We start from the raw sequence: 21,287 nt of genomic DNA on the forward strand, positions 1-21,287 counted from the left end.
CTTCCTTTAGCAAATGTTACTCAAACAGGAGTAAAAAAAAAAAAGTGCATTTATTGGGGATTATTTTCAGCACCATTTTTCAACATGTTGTAACTATTACGCTTGTTTGCAGGTGCATACTCGTATTTGGGGTTTCTACTAGAACATGTTTACCTGCTTTAATGTTCAAAAAAACGCTTTACTTGTCTCATACCGGCTGCAGCACCTCTTTTCACCCTCTGTCTGAAACGCTCTGGTTGGGCTCCTGGACAACAATTGAGCTCTATGGCACAGAAGAGTAAAATACACTCACCGGCCACTTTATTAGGCACACCTGTTCAATTGCTTGTTAACACAAATAGCTAATCAGCCAATCACATGGCAGCAACTCAATGCATTTAGGCATCTAGACGTGGTGAAGACGACTTGCTGACGTTCAAACCGAGCATCAGAATGGGGAAGAAAGGGGATTTAAGTGACTTTGAACGTGGCATGGTTGTTGGTGCCAGACGGGTTGGTCTGAGTATTTCAAAAACTGCTGATCTACTGGGATTTTCACGCACAACCATCTCTAGGGTTTACAGAGAATGGTCCGAACAAGAGAACATATCAAGTGAGCGGCAGTTGTGTGGACGGAAATGCCTTGTTGATGTCAGAGGTCAGAGGAGAATGGGCAGAGTGGTTGGAGATGATAGAAAGGCAACAGTAACTCAAATAACCACTCGTTACAACCAAGGTATGCAGAATACCATCTCTGAACGCACAACACGTCCAACCTTGAAGCAGACGGGCTACAGCAGCAGAAGACCACCCGGTACTAGCAAGGTGTACCTAATAAAGTGGCCAGTGAGTGTATATCTGGCTTCGGATGGACACACAATACTTGTTAGTTGGATACATTTATTGTTGGTTTGGGTCTGCACGTGGGATTTGTTCACCAGAAGAAAATATAAAACATCATCAGACTTATCCTTTAAAACAATAAATGGTGTTAGAATGAAGTCCCAATGGTGAAGTCATTAAAAAATGCCTTCATCTTTGCAAGACATCTGACTGTGTGGAGGCCCAGTTACGCTGAAGTGCTCGTCTTAATTAGAACAGCAACATAAAAGGGGTTGTGAAATAATACAGTCATTACAAATAGGAAGATTTACTTCTATTTAGATTAAGAAAGGCCTCTCCAACTGTGATACAAGAAGTGCCGCTGGCAACAACTTCACAATCTTCATTACAAAAAACTCCCCGCATAGCTAAATATTACGCAACAGACTGATTTATTTATGTGGTATCTCTAATAAAATATGTACATCAGAAGCCAAAAAGTCCTACGGGCTGTTTTACTATAAACCTCCTCTTTCTCTTTGTTTCACCTTGATAATGTAGTCGGCGTTGAGTGGGCCGTGTGTCCTGAGCGTCTGCCTCTCCGTCCCTCTTTGGAAGTCTAAGGAGGTGTTTCCTATCACGTAGGAGCCTGTAGACAGCAGACTGGTCTCCTCCTTCCTCCCCTGAAGAGAGACGGCTTCGATGACTGAGGGAGACAGAGCAAGATGAACATTAATTACTATCATTTTCAATATTAAAGGGACGGTATGTGCGTTTTTACACATATAAACGTTTTTTAATCGAATGTAACCTAACATAAAAAATGAGACCTTCCACGACTTTCAGGCTTTCTGTTTTTCCTTTACTCTCTTCAGCTCTGCTACAGGGCTAACAGCGTGCAACCATAGCTAACGTTTGGTTAGAAATGGAGGTCGCTAACGCCAACAAACGACCAGCCGCCACCACAACTCAGACTCCAACACAAACTCCACGGAAGCACAAAAAACAAAGTTATATCTCTTGAAGCCCATCTTGCAAAACAGGAATGTGGACGACGTCGGGGGGGGGGGGGGGGGGGGGGGGGGAACTAGGATCAAAATCGTCCTGTGTCTTCGATTCATGGAGAAACCTTCGTTTGGTTTTGGGAGTCAAAACGGCAAAATTCTGCCAAGCATGTCAAATATATAGTGATATCGTGTTTTTTTGCTGTCAATCATGTTCAGTCTCGTGTGGGCCGCTTCACTGTTTTGACCGATGCTTGCGCGAGCAACTGTCGTTGACTTAACAGCCACAGGTGTCACAGCAATTTCTGATTCTCACACAGAGCCCCTTTAACCTCATGTTTTAACTTAGTATTCACATATTACCTTCAGTAAACCTCTCTTACCTAATACAGAAATAAAGAATAACTTCTAACTGGAGACCTGGAGGGCAGTGGGATTAAACTCCCCCGACGGTAAGTGCAAAAAAACAGCATTACTTAGGGAGGGAGATACCATCAGACAAGGTAGAGCAAACCAGATAATACAATTCTGCAAGAGCACAACTCAAGTCAAAAATCGATAAATCAAGACGAGGATGCAGACAGGGAAAACATGCAAAGAATAGGATGGAAAAAAAGTAATATACCATACAGAATAACAGTGGGTACAGGCCACATCTTTGGCTTGCTCTCGCCGCAGACCTCTGGCACCTTTTACGTGGGCCGCGGCACGACGCGGTTGCGGCACACTAAGGACAGTCCGTCCCGGTCGACAGTCGCACCGGGAGGAAGGGAGCCCCATCACTCCGCGGCGAGGTCCGGGCGGGGAGCATTGTAAAGCTACGGCCGCGAGCCACCTTCGCCTCGAGCCTTTCCAAGCTGACCTAGAGCCGGTTGCGGCGCACCGCCTCGTATGTGGGACTCCCCAGCCTGCCATGTGTCGCTCACACCCTCCAGCTGGCTGTTAACGAGGGTCTTTCGGCACAGAAAAGTACTCGTATCGGTACTTGCTAACGGCGAGTACCCAATTGTAAGTGCTTGTACTCATACTCGGTCTGATAAAAAGTGGTATCGGTGCATCCCTAGTTGCAATGGAACAAACAGTTGACCTTCACTTCTTAGCAATAAACGTTCTTTGACCCTGTGTTGCCATGGGCAAAAATATAATTAGACTTCTGATAATATTTAGTTCATGAACTTGGGAGCGAGGTTAGCCGAGCTGTAAATGTGTGTTTGATTTCCTCTCTTTTACTGTGGCGGCTCTCTCCCTTCAGCTTCTCTCTCCAGCCGCAACACTCATCTCCCGCTAGTCTACCAACGATCTGCTAAAGTAATTCTCAGGTCACTCCTTGATTCCCAAACATCTGACAAAGCACACATCCAGTAAATCCTGTGGCTCTTTGGGGGTGTTGCTCTGTTGGAACTTGAGTATATTAGCAGGGTGAGACTTGTGTCGGGTTTATCTGTGTTCATTGTGGGCTCTTGCAGTCCTTTCAACTGACAGTAAAATAGGCCAGGAAAACCCAAATGACACAAACAAAAACTCAAACAAAAATGCTCTGAGGATGTAAATCACAGGGTTCAGGCTATGTAGGACGTTTTTATTTATTTCATATCCAGCAGATGGAAGGTTTTAGGGAAGATTCTTCCTCGCTCCATATTCCAATCCTAAAGGAATATAATAATGTAACTACCATTCCTCAATACGCTATGGTCACATTCACACCTGTTGTTTGTTTCATTTGGTACGGACCAATACAAAATGTTTCACACTGACTTATGAAAAACAAACTAAGGGGAATAAACATATCCTTTGAAATTATTTTTCTTTTTAAAGGTGCAGTGTGTAGGATTTGGCGGCATCTAGAGGAGAGTTTGCAGATTGCATCCTAAGGTAATGAAAACACAATGATTCTTATTTCAGGTGATTATACACTAAAGAAAACAACAATTAACGTATTATTATTCTATGCTATTTCTGCCAATAGATCCCCCCTAAATGCTGCACACTGTTCCTTTAAGTACTCAGAGTATGGACTGAACTTGTCGTCACTCACCTATCATATCAGGTCCTTTGGTGTTGAGTCTGAGAAAGCGGCTCCCTAACGGCATCTCCAGCACCGTCTTCATGGCTGCAAGGCAGACACAAGGTTGGAAAAGTTTAATTTCAACATAAAGCACAATGTAATATACAGAGCAAATTAAAAGGATAAAAAACCTGCACAGCTGAGTGGAGGATTGAACACCTTCAGTGTTTGAGAGCATTCTCCACCTTCACCATCAAAACACCAAAAGAGGGAATTTGTGCAACTTTGGAAGAACAGTGCTCCATCTGTCCAGATGAATTGAGTTGACCTTTGACCATTAAAAGGCGTTTCACACCAAGCATGGATTTTCATCGGAAAAATTTGCATTTGTGCGAGGGAAAAAATATTCGGATGGACCTTGATTTCAGCGGTAGTTAACGTTAGCCCCTTAGACATTCTCTGTCTGGATAGGTGTTTGTATGGTGGACTGGACACGGGCACTATTTAGGAGGAAATAGTATATGTGATATAAAAGTTTGGCCTGTTTTTTGTTGATGTCCTTGGCCTGTTTGTGGTATAACTTCTGTGTGCTTCTATTGTTTTATATGTCGTGTAATCAGGGCATCCTTAAGAGCTTGCTCTCCACTGCCTTCCCTGTTTAAACAAAGGTTATAATAATATATAACTATTGGATGTGTAATAGGAAACTGCTAACACATTTGCTAATTCAATGTGTTAACAAAGATTTGTTTTCAGCTTTTTTCACTGCTCCCCAAGTCGCATTAATGTTAGCTTTAGAATTTTTATTTAACACACATTTTTTTCACTTAAAGGGACTGTATGTACGTTTTTACATGTTTTTAATTGTTTTGTTTTGCCAATGTGTGAACAGGTTGTAAACTAACCTAAAAAACGAGACCTTCCACGACTCTCTGGGTTTCCTCTATCAGCCTGTAGACTGCTTTTAATGTGAACCCCATTTTTGCGGATGTGACGTTATGTGCGCTCGCGAGTGCCTTAGCCATAGCTAACGTTTTGTTACAAATAGAGTCCGCTAACGCCAACGAACGACCAGCCCCCACCACAACTCAGACTCCAACACAAACTCCACGAAAGAAGCCCATCTTGCAAAACAGGAATATGACCGATGTCAGGGGTGAAATTAGGATCAACATCGGCCGGGCCTTCGATTCATGGAGGGACCTTTGTTTGATAAGCTAACGTTAAAGCTAAGCATGTGAAATATAGAGTGATATTGTGGTTTTAGCTGCTAATGTTGCTAACGTTAATCAACATGATGCCTGTACATCACGTTCAGTCTCGTGTGTGTCGCATCACTGTTTTGACCAATGCTCGCTCGTGTCTACGCAGCGCGAGCAACAGGACGCTGACTGTCGTTGACTTAACATCCACAGGTGTCACTGTTAACAAGCTATTTCTGATTCTTACATGGAGCCCCTTTAAAGATACATTCCCAGATTTTGTTGTAGAATCTAGTAGCACCCTGAAACCCCCAAATTTCCATCACATCAAACCAATGAACATACTCAATATCTGTGTCTATGCAAACCCACTTTGCTATCCATCAAGGCAATAACCTCAGCAAAAAGGAAGTCACTAATTCACAAATCCTGTTTTGCTGCTGTAACAAATTATGGTGATCACTTTCTCGCAGTGCATTAATCTATAACCCTTCCAAACCCACAGAAGCCATCATAGCTGCAGTTTCTCAAAAATAATTACATGTCCAATCAAAGCCTGAAATCCCCATCGCTACATTAGCATTCGGATTTGTTCCTATTTACGTCTTATAGCCGGCCGATTGATGTCCCTCGCGACGGTATCATAACTGACAATTTAACAAACATCAAGTGAGTGATGCAGTCTAGTTTATTGTGACCTTGAATCTTGTTAGTGCAATGAACTAAGCGAGATATGATTGTGAGAAAAAGGAAAAAAATGTAAAAGACAAGTGACTTTTGGGGGGGAGATAAAAGAACTGAAGATACACAGGAACCAAAGCATGTCATTTTAATGCATTATGCATAATGTAAGCCTTTGAGAATTGACTGTTAAAAGACAATTTTGACAATTTTAATGTGAAAACGGGAGTCAAAACATCAAAGAATACAGTGTGAGGTGGGGTTTTTTTCCGACGGCGTGTGTGCTCATGAATATCTGTATTTGTGAGGACCATCACTGACAGTATAAGACAATGGAAAACCTCCCAAGTGAGGATTTGATGTTTGTGCTTTGAGCCAAGAGGGAAACCGTGACAATTTTAGAAATTCTACTAGTCTTCTAAAACATGTGAAAACGTTTTTATAAGGCATTTAATGACTGTAGCGGGAACCGAGGAGGGAAGTATTTTGCCTTTGACTAATCATATAGCTTAAAGAGAGAAACCACACCAAACGTCCAGCTGGGTGTGTTGACAGTAGTGGGAGTTCACCTCGCTGACTCAGTCTCTAATGGCTGATATTTCAACATTCCCTCTAAGGACTTAATACATCTGGAAGTTTTAGAACTATTAAAATGACCACCAGACTAATTACAACAATGGCTAATATTCTTCAAGACCACAGTTATAAACAAAACCACTGATCACTGGGGTGAAAACATGTCAGTGTGTCAGTGTTGCAAATTTATTATGTTTGTTCCCATTTGTTCAAGCTTGAAAAAGTACTTAGTTTTCAGCTTGTTATGCTTTTGTTCAAAGTGAAAATCAAAATTAATTACTGTTGCTTTCATTTGAAAAAAAAAAGTGGTAAATTGCAGTTTTCAGGTGTTTTCATTTCTGTATGAGAGAGAGAGATGCGGGGCAAACACCAGACAAGAATCGAGCCAATTTTGGGCCCGGTTCCCCACTCCCGGAAATCGTCAGCAAAGCCCTGATTTTTTGATGGATCTAAGGTTTATCTCTCCAGATGTTCCTGTGGTGTGAGGGATGTTAAGAGTGTTTTTTACATCCTCCGATCGGCTTGGAAGTCCATCCTGGACGCACCGATTTTAAATTGTAAATATTAAACATGTTCAATATTTACGATGGGATATACTGTTGTGTGACGGGAACACCGAGGACAGATGATGACGCAGAACGATAGCCAATTGACAAAGACGCTGACTGAAGACGGAAGGACAACCACCACCGTCATGGCGGCCGCGGCTAAAACATGAAGCAGTAGTTGTAAGATGGAGCTCAGAAATGGAGGACCAACTTGTTGATTTGTGGCAACAACACAAGTGTTTATTTAACGTACCTCCATGATTTCATCCAGCCATCCTTCGTGAATTTTCAGTATAAAGTAAAAACTAACTAATTCTTCCTGCCCGTCATCCGCCATGTTTGTTCACATTAAAGACACGTTTCATTGGGAGAGATTTTGTGAGATTTACGTTTTTTTGGGAGTTTGTGGGGACTCTTGTTGTTTATGAATGAATCTGTTAGTGTGTTGTTGCTGTTTTGGCCAAATCATTGCTCTCCACACACTATAGGAACAAAACTGTTAAATTGAACACAACATGTCGTTATGTGCGGGCTCTCTTATGTTTTCAACATCTGTTAAGATTTGAAAAATCTTTTAGTGTGGGCCAGCCTTAACTTGTATTTAAGTCCCATAAATAAAAGAATAAAACTCCTTCACTGATCTCATTGCTTGTTGTTGAGGCCTGTCACTGTTTTGACAGCATCGGCTGAAGGAGACCACCACACTGCAGCCACTGCCTTCCCTAAATCTGCCTGCTTTACAGCTGCACAGCAGCACCGATCAGCTCCGCAGACCTAAATAACATCCACATGTGCGCCGTTAAACGTCTAACTGGTCAATCATGAGACTCTTGTAAGGTCACGCTCACAGCGTACACAAACAGCACAGAGCTCAGCTATTGAAAGTATTTACTGCTGTGGAAGGATTTCTGTTTTCCAGACTGCAAAAATACTTCCCGACTTTTCACACTCGGAGTGTTTCTCCCTCTGTGGCTGAGCGAGGAGGTGTAGTAACGAGGCGAGACCTTTATAGACAAATGGAGTGTTAATTCTATTTTCCACATTTTATGAGAGTTACTTTTCCTTCTGGCAACAAATGAGCGCTGAGCTCAAACAATTAAGCTGCTCTGGCTGCCAGCCACAGGGCTTTGCCCCCTAACGTAATTATGCTTGGAAACTGCATCTGCAATGTCCTGAATTTATAGGCTCAACGGAATGAAGTTAGCTGCAGCCATTTGCATTTCTTTTTTCCTGTACTTTAATGGAGATTAAATGCAAAGCCAGACATTAAAAAAAAGACATTCAAAATAAATAAGGGAAATGAAACACAGATAAACAGTTATGAGCTCATTTTACACGAGTCTGCAGGGGATACCGCAGACAATTCATATTCCAAATACAATGACTGATATATATAGAGTTGAATCATGAATAATGGATGTGGAGGAAGAAAGGTGAAACTCTGTCTGTGATGGTGAATAAACTCATAAACCCAATGTAAGCCTAAATTGTTGTGTTGGTTTACTGTATCGGCTCTCCTCTTTTGGGACATTAAAAGCCGAAGGCAAGGTAGCGAGGACATGAGAGGTAGAGGAAACATGTTTAAAGATAACCACAGGTTTACAGTTTCCCCATTGGCCTCTGATGAAATGAGTGCACACTTCAGGCCATTTCACAGTCTCAAAAACATACAGTACATATTCACAGTATACAAAGTAAAACAAACTCCAGTATTGTGGTATAATTCTAAAGATACTGACACATACTGTAGTTTTTTATGAAGAAAAGAAGCTCTTTGTAGCAACGAAATTATCAACCGATCAAAATATTTAATTGTATAAACTGTTTAAAATGTACCTTAAAGGGAGATTTGTTAAGTATTTAATGCTCTTATCAACATGGGAGTGGACAAATATGCTGATTTATGCAAATGTATGTATATATTTATTATTGTAAATCAATTAACAACACAAAACAATGACAGATATTGTCCAGAAACCCTCACAGGTACTGCATTTAGCATAAAACAATATGCTCAAATCATAACATGGTAAACTGCAGCCCAACTGCATGTGATTATCATAAAGTGGGCATGTCTGTAAAGGGGAGACTCGTGGGTACCCATAGAACCCATTTACATTCACACATCTGGAGGTCAGAGGTCAAGGGACCCCTTTGAAAATGGCCATGCCAGTTTTTTCCTTGCTAAAATTTAGTGTAAGTGTGGAGCGTTATTTAGCCTCCTTTGCAACAAGCTAGTATGACATGAATGGCACCGATGGATTCTTTAGGTTATCTAGTTTCATATGATACCAGTATCTTCACTCTAGCTTTAAAACTGAGCCCGCTACAACCACAAATCTCAAGTTGCATTAATGCGTTAAAGAAATTAATGGCCTTAAAACAAATTTGCATTAACGCATTATTATCGCACCAGGGTGTCATAGTCACTGTTTTCTGGAGTTGGAGATTTCGGGTACTTCTCATAGGATATTCAACACAACTTGTTTACTTTAACATGTGAGTCTGCAGCCATGGGAAACATATCCAACTGCTTTCTGCTTTGAGAGGCTCATTAAAGAGCCGTGCTGATGTGGTCCAGAGCAACCCAACACAACACTCATTGTTCCACATCACGGTTTCATGAAACTAGTTCTACTACAGCCTTTATTATTTCAGTGGTGCAGTGCATTTCAATTCCAGGCTGTTCAGTTATATTATAAAGTAAAGCTAAGATGAATCCTTGCTGTCTAAACCAAGGCTCCATAGAGAAGTCTTGAACTTTGATTTCAAGTGTGTAGAAACTAGAACTTTTCCCATTTTTCTTTTTATTGAGGACAGTGGATAGAGTCTTGAAAGGGGGGAGAGAGAGAGTGGATGCGGAAAGGGCCACAGGCCGGATTCGAACCCGGGCCGCCGCGGTCAGGACCAAGCCTTGATACATGGACGCCCGCTCTACCAACTGAGCTAACCCAGGCGCCCAAAACTAGAACTTTTGATAAAAAGTTGTTTTCTGACGTCCACTCTCTCGATGGGGGATTAACTCTTTTAACCATTTGTCTATTTTGAGCTTCTGCTTCTCTACACAGGTTATCAGCGAGTGGAGTTCTCAGGAGGAAGCTAACCCTTATGCCTACGCTTTCACTAACCTACCTATAGCTATTTTAGGCAGTGTAATTATTTCGCTGAATACCCGAGGGTATATAGAGTGTATCTTCAGCAATTCGACTGGGCTATTCAGATTATTTAAGGTTGCTCGTCTATTTATAGGTCAGTTTGAATATGTAATCTACGACGGAGTATTAGGGCCACATTGAGGGAAAAAAATAAATCTGAGATTTCGAGAATAAAGTTATAGATTTACGAGAAAAATAGTCGTAATATTACAAGAATAAAGTCAGATGTTTACAAGAAAAATAGTCGTAATATTACAAGAATAAAGTCAGATGTTTACGAGAAAAATTCGTAATATTATGAGAATAAAGTCATAATATTATGAGAATAAAGTCATAATATTAAGAGAATAAAGTCATACATTTACAAGAAAAAATTTTTAATATTATGAGAATAAATTAATACTATTATGAGAATAAAGTCATAATATTATGAGAATAAAGTCATACATTTACGAGAAAAAAATTGTAATATTATGAGAATAAATGAATAATATTATGAGAATAAAGTCATACATTTACGAGAAAAAAGTCGAAATATTATGAGGATAAAATCAGAAGTTTACGAGAAAAAAATCATAATATTATGAGAATAAATTAATAATATTACGAGAAAAAAAGTCGTAATATATCGAGAATAAAGTCGAAAGTTTACGAGAAAAAATTGCAATATTATGAGAATAAATTCATAATATTATGAGAATAAAATCAGAAGTTTACAAAAAAAATCGTAATATTATGAGAATAAATTAATAATATTATGTTAATAAAGTCATAATATTATGAGAATAAAGTCATAAGTTTACGAGAAAAAAATTGTAATATTATGAAAATAAATTCATAATATTATGAGAATAAAGTCAGAAGTTTACAAGAAAAGGGTTGTAATATTATGAGAATAAATTCATAATATTATGAGAATATAGTCAGAAGTTTACGACAAAAAAATCGTAATATTATGAGAATAAAGTCATAATATTATGAAAATAATAAAGTCAGAAGTTTAAGAGAAAAAAGTGGTAGTATTATGAGAATAAAGTCCTAATATTATAAATTAGTAATTTTACATGTTATTTTAGAGGGGAAATAGAGCAGCCTGTGTGAAAATGAGGAACGTGGAGCATCTTGTGAAGTTAAACTTTAGTTTTGGTTTCACAAATCACAAATTACTTCATCTTTTGGCACATCAGCACCACATTATCATCATCAGTACCAGGACCTTGAAAAGATTGTGCAAGAAACTGTGTTTATTCCGAAGAAAGAGCCACAGGGACCTGATGGGGAAACTGACTCTTTTGTGGAGGAGGAAATTACTTTCTTTCTCGTAAAGTTATGACTTTATTCTCGAAATCTCAGATTTTTTTTTCCTCCGTCGTAGTAATCAGACTATTTGACTTTGAAAATGTAAATCACTTTCTTTCTTTACATACCCCCTACTGTATGTATGTCCCAGTTTGGGAGTCAGTGGACGATGCCACCTGTAACTTTAGGCCTTCACCTCATGAGATTGTGAGCAGAAGTGCAGCCGGTATAGCAGCCCAACAGCCCAGCTGATTATTGTCAAGTGACTCTTCCTCTGCCAGAACCTCTAAAGGACCTGGCAGGAAGTAACATGTCATCACATCACACCTGTGACTTACTGGACAGCTCTTTTTTTTATTATTATTATTAAAGCCAGAGTCGGTTGCTTGGATTGAATTCCTCCTCCTAGATCTACAAGGTCTCTGAAGGTCCAGACACAGTGCTGTGAAAACGCATACAACTGCCCACTGCTACAAAAAAGTTCCAGCATGTCGTCATTGTCTCGCTCTTGAGGACGTTATTTGGGCTTTGGAGCAAGGGAGGAGGATTCTTGGATGAGGAAAGATGACTTAAGTGCAACTGGCAGTCACAGACAAACCCGATGCTGTGGACCAGAGCTCTCCGACAGCTATACGGCAACTCTTTCCACTATTTAGAGCCCCGGTCTATCCACATTACTCGAGTGCTACAAAGGCAGCCTTGTGCCGGCCATTAGGGGACATTGGCCGTGGTGCTGACTGGTGAATGTGCTATTAGGGGTGGGATGATTAACACAATATTAAAGATCTTTAGTTGGGCTGGGTATTGAGCCTTCAAATGAAGTCCTAATGAAGGCCTGATGAAGCTGTGGAAAAAAGCTAGTGCAGTGCTGAGGCGCAGTTTTAGCAATTATATATAGATAAAGCACTCCCTCTTGAAAATAGTATTGATTAAATTTAAAGACCTTTTTTTAATACAGTATATGCGTGTATATATTTGACCAGGAATATTACAAACGAAGCACTGGAAGGACCAATTCTTCGGCTTAACTCTCGTGCTTGTTTTATGCATGTTTATGCAGACCCCTAACAATTTATAATTATTTATTAATTAATTAATTAATGTTTATTTATTTTGTATTATTATTTTTATTTTATTTTTTATTATTATTTTTATTATTATTTATTTATTTTAACTATGAATATTTTATTTTATTTGTTCATTTGTGTGCATTTACTTATTTTTTTATTTTTGTACAGTTGTTTTTTCAGAAATAAACTCTATTTTAAAAGAAAAAGAAAAAAAACTTTTTTAATTTTTTAATACTAAAATTATGAATTTTTATGATTGGTTTGATATCTGTATTTGTGGTCCTACTGACTACACCATTATTTCGTATGAAAGGGATTCAGACAGAAAATATTGATTAATAAAATATTGATATTATGAGATTCCAAACATTTAAAACCATAGAAAATGTGGTCTTCAATATTTTGCATTCTCACTCCTGTGTACATTTGATGGACAAAATAAAAGAAACGCCTTTCTTGAGGGTTTTATTCCATTGGTATTGCATCTCTTGTGCTTTTGTAGAACGGCACTAACTCAACCCTGCTGTTCTCTAAATATCCCCCACATATTAAAAACCCAGAGAAATATTTACATGGTCGCTGGCTGTGATTTCTAATACCAGCCATATTCATTTCCACCCCCCGAGGCATGCCAAAACAACTTAATTTGAAACATTTGATATAATACTCCAGCTCGAGAGCCAATAACTCTGCTATGCATATATAGATTTGCTGCCAGTGTGTACTTCATTAACCTGTTGAAACTTGGGGAAATGCCGAGCAGTCCTGGGAACATTTAAACAAACTTCCGCCCCAGTGGAAATTGCATTTTCATATTTCCAATATTGTAAAGCTGTTATTTGTGCTGTTGGAGCCTCCGCATCTATCAGGCAAGCAGAGTGTGTGTAGTAAACAAATCTTCTACTCAATTTATAGAGAGAGAGAGAGATATGCATCTGTGAATTAAGTGTCTTTGCTTTTAACATGAAGAGTTTACAAAAACGCTGAGAAATGAACATTAAGTATTTGTGGATTCATTGGTTGGTTTATTGAGCAGTATTCAAGAAAACTGCAGCAAGCGATGAATACTGATCTACTCAGCATTGTTTTCCTCTAATCTCTCATGACAGACTGAATGATCAGTGCTGAGCCAATTTTGTTGTTCTAAAACTAAGATGGAAACTGATTAAAACTCAACACATTCTCTGCTTGGCTCTTCTCGTTATGCACGGTGTTTTGTTTTTAGATCCAACCGACTGCAAGCCAAAATAATTGGGTGTTACATTTTATGAAAACCTGTGCAGAAAAAAAAAAGTCATTGATACGTGAATGGTGTAGCTCCATCTGGTAGTGGGCAGGATGCTGCGGCCAGGTGGCATTTTAATAGGGGTGGGAAAATAAATCAATTCACCTATGCATCACGATTTTTGTTTTACGATTTTGTAATAGATTTTTTAATGCCAGAATCAATATATTTGCTTCAATTGAGTCTCTGTGGAGGTAGAAGGAAGTTACCACTTTTATTGTTGTAGTCTGAGTAACGTGACGTCATATACATTCCGTATCCGTCAACCAAAACAAACCACAGTGAGCTGAAACGGAATTTTTTTCCGGATGTATGTCCACCTTTCTTCGTCTTTTTTCAGACTTTTTTCTGCCTTTTTGTGGGCTTTTTCTTTTTTTTTTTTTTTTTTTACATTTTTCAGACTTTTTTTCAGACTTAATTTCGGACATTTTTCAGTCATTTTATCGGAGTTTTTCCGGACATATGTCAGACTTTTTTTCTGCTTTTCTTCGGCCTACTTTCGTACATTTTTTGGACATTTTTCAGAATTTGTTTTGGTCATTTTTCAGATATTTTTTCAGACATTTTTAGGGAACTTTTTCGGTATTTATTTTGGATATATGTCGTCCTTTCTTCAGCCTTTTTCAGACATTGTTTTGGACATCTTTAGGACATTTTTAGAACATTTTTGGGAATTTCTTTTGGACATATGTCAGACTTTTCTTCTGCCAAAAGAACAAAGTATAAACGTTGGAGGGTCTGCGTGGATACGACCTGCACCCTCACATTTTAAATCCAAAGTGGTAAACACTACACATCCAGTAAAGTATGGAAACACTTTGGGTTTCACACATTGACAGGAAAAGCAGAGCTAGACATCACGACTAAAGCTGCATGCTAACTCTGTGACGGACAGGAAACGTTATTGTGTTGCGGTCGAGCCGGCCGTCACTCTTCTCTCCGTGGTCAAATGGGCCGACGCTACAACTGTAGAGCACCCATATACTGACATTTCTGTTAAATGCATTCAAACGGCCCGGATGGAGCTGACCATGGATGTATAAAGAGAACGAAGCTGACGGGAAAGCTAGAGACGGACTTGGAGAAGTTAGAGGAAGTATACACGTTTGTCTATGTCCGGTTTTCAAAATAAGGTGTTAACAAAGGGAACTGTATATACAAAATACTATATGGAAATAAGATTGACTGGATTATATTCACCAGAAGTATAAAGCATTACATGTCCCTTATAAATTAAATAGAAAATGCCACTAATTTGTGAGGGAAACGTCTTTATTCTTTGATTTTTTTGGTTACTGGAAAAAACATAATAAATAGAGAGAAGAGCAGGCCAAAGCTGAGATGGCTCCTGGAGGCCTGCGGACAGATCCAGCTCTGTTACCTCCCATAGAGCCAGACCGGAAGGACGGCTGGGCAGAGATATACAGTACTTGTTTTGTCTACAGTTATGAAACCGGCAGAGATATATTAGGCCTGAGCTGAGGTTGAATTATCTTAAATGACCTAGAAAGCTCATGGGCCGAGCTATTTGCGCAGGGCCGGAAGGTGACGGACTTAGTAACTTTTAGAGGAGGGAAAGGGCTGTGAGGGTATTTCAGATTTAAAGTCCACTGTGTGAAGTATGAAGGATTAACTTGGTGAACATGAGACTTAGAAAGTGGAACCAGAGTGAATGAAGACATGCATGCATGTGAGTTGGACACCTACATTGTTCTGGTGTAAGGTGGGGTAGGGCCTGTCCTCGCACCAGCCGGCATGTGGAGCCGGCGCCACCGCAGACGCCGCAGTTATCCTCCCTGGCACCACTGGCCAGCTGGCGATCACAGCCCACCTCCTGTACACACATCACAAATAAACACTCACAAAGAGATATACTGTAGGGCTGAATATACAGTAGGGGAGAACAGGGTTGGTCGTTTCACTTTTTACTTTCAGAGGCTCTAGTTTTAGGGCTAGACACAGATATCATATGAAACTAGAAAAACCTAAGGAATCCATTGGTACCAACCAATGTCATGTTGCCATGTTGGGAAGGAATAAATAAATATAACGCTGCGAAGTTGGGCTAAATTTTGGTCATTTTCAAAGGGGTCCCTTGACCTCTGACCTCCAGATGTGTGAATGTAAATGGGTTCTATGTTACCCACGAGTCTCCCCTTTACAGACATGCCCACTTTATGATAATCACATGCAGTTTGGGGCAAGTCATAGTCAAGTCAGCACACTGACACACTGACAGCTGTTGTTGCCTGTTGGGCTGCAGTTTGCCATGTTATGATTTGAGCATATTGTTTTATGCTAAAGGCAGTACCTGTGAGGGTTTCTGGACAATATCTGTCATTGTTTTGTTTTGATAATTGATTTACAATAATAAATATATACATACATTTGCATAAAGCAGCATATTTGTCCACTCCCATGTTGATAAGAGTATTAAATACTTGATAAATCTCCCTTTAAGGTACATTCTGAACAGATAAAACAAATTGCGATTGATTGCAATTAACTATGGACAATCATGCAATTAATTGCGATTCAATATTGTAATCAATTGACAGCCCTAATACTGTTTATTGTTATCACAACTGATGGAACTGATGGCTCAAGCTAGGAAAGTAAAACCTTAAATGCAATGAACCATCGTTTACCTTTGAACAGACCTGCTAAACATCAGCAGGTTAACATTAATTGTGACCATGTTGGCATGACAACCACTATCATTTTTACATGTAGAATACTCCACTAGAATTGCTTAAACAAGAATTTCTACTATGAGCGTTACAGCCTCACAGAGCCGCTAGCATGGCTGCGGGATGTTGTCGCACATTTTTGCAGCCGAAACAGGCGCCCGTTGTGGAGGCTTTAAATTACATGAACATGAGTTTGTGTGCATGTGCTATACATATATGCAGAGGACTGGAGACCTCCTTGTAATCCTCCTCCCACAGCGTGCTCTATGATGAAATTCAACCTGAATAACATGAATAAAATACAAGAACCACAAAATAAAAGAAGCATTTATAATCACTTTCATCTCAGTATTTCATTTCAGGTCACGGGATGCTTGTAAACAGTCTCGAGCAACACGAATGCGTGACCAATTAAAAAGGATCCCAACATTACTGTGCAAGCAGTGTTACCAGAATCTCCATGACAAGCAATTGTTACAAAGCCGGCATCACATTTGAATTAGACATCCTGGAGACATATATCTACACCGATCAGACATTACGTTATGATCACTGACAGGTGAAGTGAATAACATTGATTATCTCGTTACAATGGCACCTGGCAGTGGGGGGGATATGTGAGACAGGAAGTGAACATTTTGAACTTTGTGTTGGAAGCAGAAAAAAATGGGCCAGCGTAAGGATGTGAGTGACTTTGACGAGGGCCAAATAGTACTGGCTAGACGACTGGGTCAGAGCATCTCCAGAACTACAGCTCTTGTGGGATGTTCCCGGTCTGCAGTGGTCAGGACCTACCAAAAGTGGTCCAAGGAAGGAAAACCGGTGAACCGGCGATAGGGTCAGACCCGAGGCTCATTGATGCACGTGGGGAGCGAAGGCTGGCCCGTGTTGTCTGATCCAATAGAAGAGCTACTGGAGCTCAAACTGCTGAAAAAGTTAATGCTGGTTGCGATAGAAATGTGTCAGAACTCACAGTGAGGAGCAGTTTGTTGCGTATGGGGTTCCGTAGCCGCAGACTGGTCAGGGTGCCCGTGCTGACCCGTGTCCACCGCTAAAAAGCGCCTACAACGGGCACGTCGTGAGCATCAGAACTGGACCACGGAGCGATGGAAGAAGGTGGCCCGGTCTGATGAATCACGTTTTCTTTTACATCATGTGGATGGCAACGAGTTGGAGGTGTTGACTCGGCCTCCAAATCCTCCAGATCTCGATCTGATGGAGAATCTGTGGGATGTGCTGGACAAACAAGTCCGATCCACGGAGGCCCCACCTCGCAACTTATACAGGACTTAAAGGATGTGCTGCTGACGGCTTGGTGCCAGATACCACAGCAGACCTTCAGAGGTCTAGTGGAGTCCAGGCCTCGACGGGTCAGGGCTGTTTTGGGCAGCAAAAGGGGGACCTACTCAATATTAGGCAGGTGGTTATAATGTTATGGCTGATCGGTGTATATATACTGCAATTTAAGTTACTCTTTCAAATTTTTATTTTTTACATATTTGCACATCTGACATAAACAAATCGTTCCTATTTAAGAGTGACTGAACAGTGAATTTTATTCTAAAATTAAAAGCTTCGCAAATAAAAAGGTGGGTCACCTGAGTGATTAAATTCTCCTCATGCTCACACATACAGACACACACACACACACACACAGCCTAATATAGATCTGGTGGCTTGTCATGCTGAGTTACTGTGACAGGCTGACAAAGCAAAGTGGCACATGCACACATGGACAGACAGCATTACACACCACTGCTCTCTTCCACTTTACTCCCAGGAATTGTATTTATTTTCTCCTCTCCTTGTATACAGCTGGATTTCATGCAGCTGTGTGGTGTATTATTAATCCATATACACGCACTAGAGGAGGGATTGGCCTCATTCCGTCACCGACAAACTTTCTACTACAGCGCCACGGCAACCACAGCAGCCCATCCTGCGCTTCTGCCTCCATCACCAGCCAGGTGATGCCATTACATCCCCGCCATGCCGAGCGCCCTCCCTCTCTGCACGCCAACACCGTCAGCAGCTTCTGTTTGAGCACACATCCATCATCCATCTCCCATTACTGCCAACAAGTACCTGTGTGTGTGTGTGTGTGTGTGTGTCTGGCCTGATTGTTGCTGGTTTCAGTTCAATGATGCACCAGAAGCAGCCGGAGAATTTCTCTCCAGAAATTGTGGATTTTTTACAGACAGATTCAGTCACAGCATTCAATCTAAGTTTAATTTACTGGCCGTGTGCTCGCCAAACAACCCTAACCGAACTTTTTTTAGCCTGGAAGACATGAGCTCCTTTTAATGAGCGTTTTGCCAAACAGCAAACAGCTTCCCAATACTGAAGTCCTGTCCACACTGATGTTGTTAAATTGGAAAATAAGTCCTTACAGTGCCTTCTGTTTCAGCTTCCACCCACACAGAGTTGATATTTCCCTTCAGGGAAAACAGAGCTTTATATATTGCTGCTTGGACTCAGGAAACTGATCTTTTTTTATAAGAAATGTCTGATGTTCGGCAGTCTGATGTTCAGAGTTTCTGCACAACAACTGAGCAAAGCAACCAATTAGGAACCCATTCAAATCAAACCCTACTTGTTTACAAGATATTGGCCTTCATTGGATCGAGTACAGTAGAGAGCTGACAGGAAATGATTACATTATGCGCAATAATTGCGTTATGAGTCGCTACATGTGGCCTTCACAAGCTCTGAAGATCGACAAAAGACTTTTCAGAGATGCCAAGGTTGCTTGTTTAACCCTCTAAGGAAATTAATCAGTTTGTTACTCATCATCACACATACAGTAAAGAGGAGGTGTCACTTCGTACCAAGAACACATTTGCATTGTCTGTTTCTGTGGAGGAGCGAACACTCCATTTAAAAATCCCTTTTTTGTTCCTTCAAGGTGCAACTTTTTCATTATTCAAACAAAATATTAGAAATTATTCCAGCTTTGGCGCCCCGTGGCGTTTCCTGGAAGCGCAGCGATATCAGTGACAGTGACTCCTGCTGTTCGCCATTCAAAACAGGGCTGGGAAACTCTCTGTTGGTATTGTGCTTTTTAGTGTGCAAATCCGAGAAAGAAATCAGACTGTAAGTGACGGAGCTCAGGTGTATTTGGGAGGATTAGAAGCATGTAATACTGTGTAGCATCGTGAGTGCGTGCATATGCTACAAATGGCAGATTACTGCAGCTAAGAAAAAAGGCAATGTTGGGAAAACTTTTGGTAACATCAAGTGATAAACTCTTACAATATTAAGATTAAAGGGAATGAACGATTTCTTGTAGGCATGGAGGTTATTTTGCTTTGATTTGCCCTCATCAACAGTGAGTGATTTATCCATTCCACCGCCATCATACTCGCCAACCCTCCCAATTTTCCTGTTGACTCCTGTTTGTCATCGCTCTCTCCCGGTTTCCTCCCGGTGTCACAATTCTCCCATATTTCTCCTGATTCATGGCAAATTTTCACCCTTTTTTTTCCCTTTTCGTTATTTTGGCCTGTTTCTGGAACTGAACAGTGTGTATAATCCCTACTGTTTCCACCCGGACGACAATAGAGCTACACCAACTGTCGTTTCCTGGCGAAAGAGAGCAGTCTATGCTCGGAACGCAGCGCAGTTTGAGCTCATGTTTAAGCTTCGCACGCCGCAGCGCGCAGCGCCCAAAGTTGGGTTTTGCTTGACGCAGTGAAAAGCCGTCGTGCCGCTGGAAATAACGGGTTTCAGAATGCTGTGATGTCGTTGTCGCGTTGTGTTTGAAAGGACTGTCAGTGAGTGAGAGCGAAATGGAGAGAACTAAGAGAAAGAAATACTCAAACAGGAGCATAAATAAATTAAAACGGATGAATATTAATTTATGCAAGAGATTCACACGCCAAGTTCACACCAGAGGGGTGAATTATTCAGCTTTCTTTCCTGGGAGTTAAAGGTAAAATCAAAAGTTTAACATGCTGTTGGAGTGTACTTATTGTTTCGTTATTTATACATATGTAACATCTCATTAAAATCTCAGCATTTGCTATTGTTAACTGAAACCTTTGTGATTTTAACAAATGAGAAAACGTCAGCAGCGAGTGGCAGCAGGTGTGATGGAGGTGAGAAAGTATGCAGGATTTGAAATTCTCTCTCTCGAGCTCTCTCTCTATTTTTCCTCTTTATTTATTCAAAACAGCTACAAAAACAATTTCCGTTTGTTTTCCGGCTGCCTTAATCCTGTTGTGTACCTTGTAACTTTTTTATTAGCTTAGTTTTAATGTCTCGTGACGGTCTAAAAGCTGCAACGGAGCTTATTCCAGCATGAGAAAGATAACATTCTACTGCAAGTGTATATATGTAGAACCACAGAATAGGATCTGACATGTAATGTTGATACTAAGGCTGTTTTCACATGTAGTCCATTTTAAACGAACCAAACTCAGTCCTCTTAAAGTGGACCAACAGAAAAGGGACTCAGTTCTTTTTGCATTCACATTGTCAGTTCATTTGAAAGCGGACTCGGTTCTGTTTCTGGTCCTGTTCAGCTCTGATGGGGCCTCAGTCCTCTTTATGTTCACACTGTAGTTTCACTGGAGCTCAGATCCACATATAGTCCTAATGAAATAAACTCATTAAGCCCATAAACATATATGGAAAATGCAACGCTTTCGTCAAGTTGCTGCCATCGGTGTTTTAGGGTGTTTTAGGGTGTTTTAGGGTGTTTAAGGGTGTTTTAGGATGCCCTGCCTGTGCAATCAATGCTATTATTATTAATGTGTTTTGTCTTCAATTATTACAATCATAACGAGCATTTGGGGGCAGGACTGACACAGACAGAAAGGGACGTTTCTTTGTCCTCAAGCGGTGGTCGTAAAATGTACATAGTGTCTCTATTTTATATTGTAAAAACTGTAAAAACATCTCCTTTCCTTGCAAACACTTTTTCTTTTGTCCCCAGGAAGACGGGACGCCATTAGTCTAGAGTCTCGATGG

General features: G+C 40.4%; 1 protein-coding gene across 1 annotated transcript in view; it reads right to left on the reverse strand.

The window, feature by feature from the left end:
• LOC119474736 (ADAMTS-like protein 3) overlaps positions 1 to 21,287 on the reverse strand; it is a 135,743-nt gene that overhangs the window by 10,224 nt on the left and 104,232 nt on the right. Inside the window, exons 7-9 of the mRNA XM_037746935.1 lie at positions 15,334 to 15,460; positions 3,841 to 3,915; positions 1,350 to 1,507 (exon numbers count right to left, since the gene is read on the reverse strand). Of these exons, the coding sequence (XP_037602863.1) occupies positions 1,350 to 1,507; positions 3,841 to 3,915; positions 15,334 to 15,460 (360 nt within the window). The remainder of the gene's footprint in view (positions 1 to 1,349; positions 1,508 to 3,840; positions 3,916 to 15,333; positions 15,461 to 21,287) is intronic.

Source organism: Sebastes umbrosus, chromosome 2 (assembly GCF_015220745.1).
Source record: "Sebastes umbrosus isolate fSebUmb1 chromosome 2, fSebUmb1.pri, whole genome shotgun sequence".
Classification (NCBI taxonomy): Eukaryota; Metazoa; Chordata; class Actinopteri; order Perciformes; family Sebastidae; genus Sebastes; species Sebastes umbrosus.